Source organism: Astyanax mexicanus, chromosome 11, assembly GCF_023375975.1.
Source record: "Astyanax mexicanus isolate ESR-SI-001 chromosome 11, AstMex3_surface, whole genome shotgun sequence".
NCBI classification, from domain to species: domain Eukaryota; kingdom Metazoa; phylum Chordata; class Actinopteri; order Characiformes; family Acestrorhamphidae; genus Astyanax; species Astyanax mexicanus.
The window spans coordinates 48,960,989-48,969,508 of record NC_064418.1 but is presented as its reverse complement, the minus strand read 5'-3'; the positions used below and the strand labels follow the sequence as shown (position 1 = coordinate 48,969,508).

The following is an 8,520-nucleotide window of genomic DNA, read 5'->3' as shown; positions in this document are numbered from 1 at the left end:
TGCTACTCCTAACATTTTCATAATGTTAGTATTCATCTAGGTGGCAGTGTTATGTGAGAAATGTTCAAAGTAAAATTCCCAAAACTGAACCTTACAACACTGATTAAAGATTTATTTAAAGTATAAAAACGTTACATAAAGACGTTCTAAGAACATCCAGAACATTTTTATTTAACGTTTTTTAAATGTTATGCTAGTATCAATGCCACAGTGTTAGTATTCATCATTTATCAGGGAACGTAAGAAATCTCCAGATAAACAACTTTACAAAATTAGTGGGATTTTAATATATACTTTAAGCAAGTATTCATAAACCATTTAATATAAAGAAAACATTTACCATAAGTATCCTATAGAGATGGATACGTACTACTTTTCCGATACACGCACACACACACCTGACACACCTGACACACTCACACACACACACACACACACACACACGATTCTACAGCCTCCATAGAGATTAAGTTCAGCAGTCTGAGTCTCTGGAGTCTAAGGGTCGATAATAAATTACTCAAATACATCATTTACAGCTGTGGATGGATAATCTCAGTGACGCTACTGTACAAGATGCTCTTAATTTAGATGAGGAGAACATCCAGGAACCTCCGAGTACCTCTAAAAACCTCCGGGAACCTCTGAGAACCCTGAGAACCTCTGAGAACCTCTGAGAACCTCTGAGAACTCCTAGTAACCTCCCAGAACCTCTGAGAAGCTCTGAGAACCTCTGAGAACTTCTGAGAACCACCAGGAATCTCCGAGAACTCCCTTGAACCTCTGATAACCTCTGAAAACCTCTGAAAAGCTCCGAGAACCTCTGAGAAGCACTGAGAACCTCTGAGAATCACCGAGAAGCTCTGAGAAGCTCAGAGAGCCTCAGAGAACCTCTGAGAAGCTCTGAGAACTCCCCAGAAACTCTGAGAAGCACCGAGAAGCTCTGATGAGCTCAGAGAACTCCCGAGAACCTCTGGGAACCTCTGAGAAGGTCTGAGAACCCCCGAGAACTTCTGAGAACTCTCGTGAACCTCTAAGAACATCTGAGAAGCTCCCAAAACCTCCAGGAATGTAAAGAGAACTCCCGTGAACCTCTGAGAAGCTCTGAGAAGCTCTGTGAACCTCAGAGAACCTCTAAGAAGCTCAGAGAACTCCCGAGAACCTCTGAGAAGCACCGAGAACCTCTGAGAAGCTCAGAGAGCCTAAAAGAACCTCCGAGAACCTCTGAAAACTCCCAAGAACCTCTGAGAAGCTCAGAGAGCCTAAAAGAACTCCCGAGAACCTCTGAGAAGCTCAGAGAACCTTAGAGAAGCTCTAGGAACCTCTGAGAAGCACCGATAACCTCTGAGAAGCTCAGAGAGCCTCAGAGAACCTCTGAGAACTCACGAGAACCTCTGAGAAGCTCAGAGAATCTTAGAAAGGAACCGCGGAGTGAAGAACCTGCTGGAGTTCATTGCATTGGATTCATATAGAGGCTCATTATAACAGTAAGGGTGGAGGAACGATGGAGTGAGGAGGAGGAGGACGAGTGCAGGAGGAGAGAGAGAAGGAAAGGAGGATGAAGAGCAGGTGAAGAGTCTCCGTCCGGACAGCAAACGCAGCGTCCAGCCCATGCCTGATCACACACACACACACACACACACACATAATACACACACACACACACACACACACACACTGTGGGCTCAAGCACAGGGTTTGGAGTTCTGTAACTTTGGCTGTAGCTTTCACTGGTGACAGTGAGAGAGAGGGAGATAGCACTGAGATCAGAGAGAGAGAGACAGACAGAGTGTCTATTGTGGTCCAGCTGTGCTCCAGCTGTGCTCCAGCTGTGCTCCAGCTGTGCTCGTTGGCGGACCCTAGCAGGCGAAGTCCTCGAAGGGCGTCCGGCGGCTGTGGTGCAGGTGGAGATGGTGGTGGTGGTTGGGTAGGATGGTGTTGGCGTACGCTCCCTCGCTGTGCCCTCGCTCAGTGACTTCCTGCAAATCATAATATACGGCTCCATATTAGTGATTTGCAGAGAATCGGTCAATTGTGCAAATTATGCAGCTGGATTTAGGGCGCGTTGCTGCGTCTTTGGTTTTTCGTGAGGGCGCAAAACACGCAAAATGCATGTACTGACTCTCTTAATTTGCTTTAAAAAATGCATGTCGCTTTTGCATGGCTAAGATAGGACTGAGCGGCTGACGACTGACTGCTGACTGTTGTCAGGGTTTTAATGAGTCAGTGGCGCACCTGTACTTCCCACTGCCAAAATAGAAACATGCCAGAATTTTTTACCTAAACAAACCTTACTTCCAGACCACCACACCCATCAGTGTACATTTATTCATGAACTTTAATGCAATTTTAATGGCATTGGCAAAAGGCGTGAAAATAGACCTTTAAACATAATGTAAGGGTTTTTTTTTATTACCCACCTATGGTACCTTTTTGGTTATTACACCACTCTTGTTTGTTAAAAAAAAATCACTAAACATCATTTTTTACATTTTCTACTACCAAAAAAAACAACATTATGCAGATAGACCATTTTTGGGGGAATAATGCTAAAACAGTGGTTGCTATTATTTTCAGATCTATAAATTCAGATACTGTATATCTGCTGGATGTTTCAACTTTCAATTTTGAAACAAACTGATTTTTTACGAACTATAAATTGTATATTTCTATAGCGAATTTTACCACCAGTATGAAACAAACACAATAAAGCATTAATAAAACTCAAACTTCTTAATTAAAAGTTCATCATGCAGATTAATTATTCAAATATACAAACTACAGATTTTAAATTGAAATACTCATGTCAGTTTTTAAGCTCCATAAACACACAGTTTCTGTGCGGTTATTTCAGTGTATTTATAGAGGCTGTCTGCACACAGTGAAGTGAATCACTCTGAATAAACAATCACACAGCCTGAGCTCAGATCTGTAAACACGGGATCAGATCAGAGTAAACAAGCAGCTATACACACACACACACACACACACACACACCTGCCCGCTGCACCTGTGCACCACCTGCTCACCTTGCTCTTCATGTCCTCCAGTTTGACCGTAGCCACAGTGCTGCCGGCCGGCGGAGATTTCTGCTGAGACGGAGGATTCTGATCCTTCTGAGGCTTCAGAGCTCGCTGCAACCTGCGCTTCACCACCTGCAGACAGACAGGTACAGACAGACAGACAGACAGACAGACAGAGAGAGAAAGAGAGAGACGGAGAGAGAGAGAGAAAGAAAGAGACAGATAGACATAAAGAGAGATAGAGACATATAGACAGAGACAGATAGAAAAAAAGAAAGATAGAGAGATAGACAGACAAAGAGAGAGACAGAGAGAAACGGACACAGAGACAGACAGAGATAAATGGACAAAGAGACAGACAGACAGACAGACAGAAAATAGAGAGACAGATAGATATAGAAAGAAATAGAGAGAGAGACAGACAAAGAGAGAGACAGATAGAGAATGAAAGACCAATACAGACAGACAGAGAGAGAGACAGAGAGAGACGGAGAGAGAGAGAGAGAGAAAGAAAGAGACAGATAGACAGAGAGAAAGAGAGAGACGGAGAGAGAGAGAGAGAGAGAGAAAGAAAGAGACAGATAGACAGAGAGAGAGAAAGAGAGAGACGGAGAGAGAGAGAGAAAGAAAGAGACAGATAGACATAAAGAGAGATAGAGACATATAGACAGAGACAGATAGAAAAAAAGAAAGATAGAGAGATAGACAGACAAAGAGAGAGACAGAGAGAAATGGACACAGAGACAGACAGAGATAAATGGACAAAGAGACAGACAGACAGACAGACAGAAAATAGAGAGACAGATAGATATAGAAAGAAATAGAGAGAGAGACAGACAAAGAGAGAGACAGATAGAGAATGAAAGACCAATACAGACAGACAGAGAGAGAGAGACAGAGACAGACAAAGACAGAGAAAAACAAAGAGAGAGACAGACATAGAGAGAGAGTCAGAGACAGAAAGAGAGACAGAGAGAGAGAGATGGACACACAGACAGACAGGGAAAGAAAGAGATACACAGATGGACAGAGACAGACAAAGAGAGAGAGACAAAGAGAGAGAGAGAGAGACAGATAGACATAGAGAGAGACAGAAAGAAATAGACAGAAAGAAACAGAAAAAGAAAGAGAGAAGGAACAGATGGACAAAGGGACAGAGAGAGAGAGAGAGAGAGACAGAGAGACAAAAAGACTGATAATTAATACTATCAATACTAAATATTTAATTAAATATTTTTCTTTTTTTTGACTATTTATCTTATTTATAAAACTTTATACTAAAACAGAAATCATATTTTACAAACCTGATCACTTTTAATTTTCACTTTTTATTTCCTGTCTCACACTGTTTGAGAAAAAGTTAAAATCCTCCTTTACCTCGTAAATGTAGTCGAGGATCTCCAGCACTGTGAGAATACTGGCTCCTATAAACAGCCCCATCTGCCCACCTATATCACCTGCACACACACACACACACACACACACACACACACACACACACACACACACACACACACACACACACACACACACACACACACACAATGGCTTTCAGTTAACAGCTGTGCTGAACTCGTGAATCAGTTCAAAAACTTTAAAAATATCCTCAAGTCCAGTCAATGCAAAGACGATCAAAACAGTATGATGAAACTGGCACTCATCAGGACTGCCCCAGATAAGGAAAAGCAAGAGTTCATATTCTTGAACAGTGTGTACTGATGAGAACATTTTATTGCTTTATTAATAAACATAAAAAGCAGATGGAGATTTAAAAAGCAGGAAAATAGAGCATCTTTCAAAGCACTCACCTAATAATCCTGCAACATCATACGCTTTCTTCTGCTCTATTGTTTCATAGTTCAGAGCTTCAAAGAAAATATCCAGAACCAGGAAATTATCTCTACAACACAAAGAGAATAAAAGAGTTAATGCGGTAAAGAGAGAAACACAGCAACTCACATAATAATCATATTATAATCACACAATTAATCTACAATAATAATTATAACCATGATATTAAAACCTTACTGCTCTATTAAAAGCTTAATCTTAATCAAAACATACAGGTGCTTTTAAATAAATTAAAATATCATTGGAAAGTTACTTTATTTCAGTAATTCAGTTCATGTGAATATGTGAAACTCATATTATACAGATATTATATATTTATTAGATATATTAGACACAGAGGGATCTATTTTAGGATATAATATATTATGATATAGATATTTTTATTGTTTCAAAAATATTAAGAATATTACTCAATAAACATGTAAAATGTAAACATAAGAAAATCTAAAGCATTAATATATACAGCTCTGGAAAAAAAAAGAGAGCATTTAAAATTATGATTTTCTTTGATTTTACCAAATTAAAAACCTCTGGAATATAATCAAGAGGAAGATTGATGATCACAAACCATCAAACCACCAAACTGAACTGCTTGAATTTTTGCACCAGGAGTAAAGCAGCATAAAGTTATCCAAAAGCAGTGTGTAAGACTGGTGGAGGAGACGAACATGATGCCAAGATGCATGAAATTAAAAAAACTGTGATTAAAACCACCAGGGTTATTCCACCAAATATTGATTTCTGAACTCTTAAAACTTTATGAAAATAAACATGTTTCTTTTCTTTGCATTATTTGAGGTCTGAAAGCTCTTTTTTTTCAACCATTTTTCATTTTCTGCAAATAAATGATCTAAATGACAATATTTTTATTTGGAAATTGAGAGAAAAGTGTTCTGTAGTTTATAAAATTAAAAACATATAGAATGTTCATTTTACTCAAACATAAAACGATAAATAGCAAAATCAGAGAAAATGATTCAGAAACTGAAGTGATCTCGTGATCTTAAATTTTTTTCCAGAGCTGTAGGTATAAATATTTCCGAGTAGAATCACAGCGCTAACGCTCGGAGGAAAGCGCAGTGATTCGTTCTGATAGATCAGCTCACAGACGCAGCCTTGTGCTGATCCACATCACCCTAGGAGTGATAAGGGGAAAGAGAGAGCGCCATCTTCTGTACTGTACCCACCCAGAGAGAGAGCAAGGCATATTGTGCTCTCTCGGGGCTTCAGCAGCTGATGGCAAGCTGCATGACCTGCAAACCAGGATTCACTCTGGTGCAATTATAATGCATTGCTCAGTAGCGCCCCCTGGAGTGTGTGACGGTACCTGATGTAATCCTCTGATTTGTGGTATTTTCTGCTCAGGTATCGAGCTGATCCTTTACTGGGAATCTTCACCATGGAAAGTTCTTTACCGTACCGAGTCAGATTACAGGGAGTTTCACACGGACACGAGTCCCCCGAACTCTTCTGTAACAGAGCTAACACACACACACACACACACACACACACACACACACACACACACAGATTTATTGTTTCATTCATCAAACTCCCACTGTAACTAACACACACTCATCTACTGCATCTTCACTTCACTCCCAGCATGAGATTCAACATTAATTAGGGTTTTGAAGGACGTCCAGAATAGAACACACACACACTGCGAATACACACACACACACATACACACACACACTGAGAATACACACACACACACACTGAGAAAAAAACGTGAACACAGCTTACTGTGCCTAAAAGCTATTTTAAGCTAAAAGTATTGGCCTCAGAAAATAAATATATTCAGAAACTGTAGACATTGATAGCTTCTCTTTTTTGTCTAGCTATTATTAAAAAAAAAATAAAATATGTAATTATTTTACATTATCTATGTACTGTACTTCTATAAATATGTTTTTGGTCATTTTGTGTTCCTATAACAATATGATTTACCAATTATTTCACCAATTAGACAAAAAATTCTGTAGATTTTCCCCTAGATATTTTTAAGGTGTACCTCAAGGCTCACTCTGAGGTCCTGCCCTGTTTATTGTAGGTCTAAATTATTATGTAGGTCTTTGATTATTGTGAAAGTGAACTTTTGTGACTTAATTATGATGTTATTAATAATGATATATTTCAATTTTATTCATTTTGATTCTGTTATAAATGTACGTTTTTCTTATAACTTTATTTTAAACTTGTTCTACATTGAGTTTTAAATATCTCTGTGTATAAAAGGTGCTGTACGAATAAACTTGCCTTTTCCATAATCCAACCACACTGAGGATAAGCCATTTCCTCTCACAATAGTACAGAACTGATGGGGTTTAAATGTTCTGCTCTGAAAAGCCGAGCGTTTATTCTGCTGAAGTGAACAGCGAGCCGAGCCGAGCCGGAGATAGACCTCGCTTTAGTTCAACCAGCCATTAAATGGGGTCGGAAATCCTTTTGACAAGGCAGATAATTACATTTCTGCATTATTAGAGGAGGAAGATCATAAATGTTCAGACATCTCATCCTCATCATCATCTGCTCATAAAGAGCGTTTATAGGCGTCATAAAACAGAGGGCAGGAGCGAGCCGGCAGAAAGTGTGTGTGTGTGTGTGTGTGTTAGGTTATGTTCACATGAGAGGACTGAAGTCACATATTTTTTCTACAGGAATATTTTTCAAAGATAAATATTAAAAAATGGTTTATTTTAAATCACATTTTGAGCCACTTTGATAGTGTTCACATTACATGCACCATTGTGTAATTAGGACCCGAGCACTGAAGGCGCAGGTAAGACTGTGGTTCCTGTTTGGTGATGCTGCATGTATTATCAATTTGTCAGGAAATACCCAGGCAGGGAGACGAGGAGGCGGACACAAGTGCAGGTAGGGACGAAATGAATAATTTAATATATATATATATATCAATAACAAAGATAAACAAATAACAAAGAACACGTAATAATAAAGTAAACCAAAACAAACGAGAGGAACTAGTGAACATAAACTAAACAAACAAGAAGTACTAAATATATATATATATATATATATATATATATATATAAACAGGGAGTAAATAAACAAAGAAACAAACAAAGCTAAGAACATAAACAAGGAATAAACAAGAAACTAGAAACTACCAAAAAAATCACCAAGAAATAACCAAAACTAAACAGGGCAGGGATATATATACAAGGGAATAAACTAATAAACACAAAGCAGGGGTATCTACAAGGAGCCAAGGAAGACGGAAATAAACAAGAAACTAGAAACATGAACAAGTGATAAACATAGAAACTACGACGTGAAGAACAGAGGCTATGAAACACTGAGAAACTATGAAACACAGAGAGAGACGAAACAACAGGGGAAGGTGCAAAGACCGACGGAGACAAAGTGGCAGAGGAGGGCTATTTAAAGAAACAGGAAACACACTATAATTAGAAACACCTGGGGAAGGGGCGGAGCTACAAATGAGACACAGGTGGAAAAGTACTGAGACGGGAGACACAGGGGAGCACAGGTCACGTGGGGAAGACACACAGAGACACGAGACGAGGCCAAGACGTGACACAATTGGCATAAATGTATTAGCTCCGCCCAACAGGAAGTCAGCCATATTGGAATTTGTGATTTTTTTACACATTTTTTTATT

At 39.1% G+C, this 8,520-nt stretch overlaps 1 protein-coding gene across 1 annotated transcript in view; it reads right to left on the bottom strand.

The window, feature by feature from the left end:
* Positions 1 to 791: 791 nt before the first annotated feature.
* Positions 792 to 8,520, bottom strand: part of asic4a (acid-sensing (proton-gated) ion channel family member 4a) — a 174,166-nt gene continuing 166,437 nt past the window's right edge. Inside the window, exons 6-10 of the mRNA XM_007232385.4 lie at positions 6,199 to 6,352; positions 4,829 to 4,920; positions 4,398 to 4,477; positions 3,027 to 3,152; positions 792 to 1,976 (exon numbers count right to left, since the gene is read on the bottom strand). Of these exons, the coding sequence (XP_007232447.3) occupies positions 1,857 to 1,976; positions 3,027 to 3,152; positions 4,398 to 4,477; positions 4,829 to 4,920; positions 6,199 to 6,352 (572 nt within the window). The 3' untranslated portion in view covers positions 792 to 1,856. The remainder of the gene's footprint in view (positions 1,977 to 3,026; positions 3,153 to 4,397; positions 4,478 to 4,828; positions 4,921 to 6,198; positions 6,353 to 8,520) is intronic.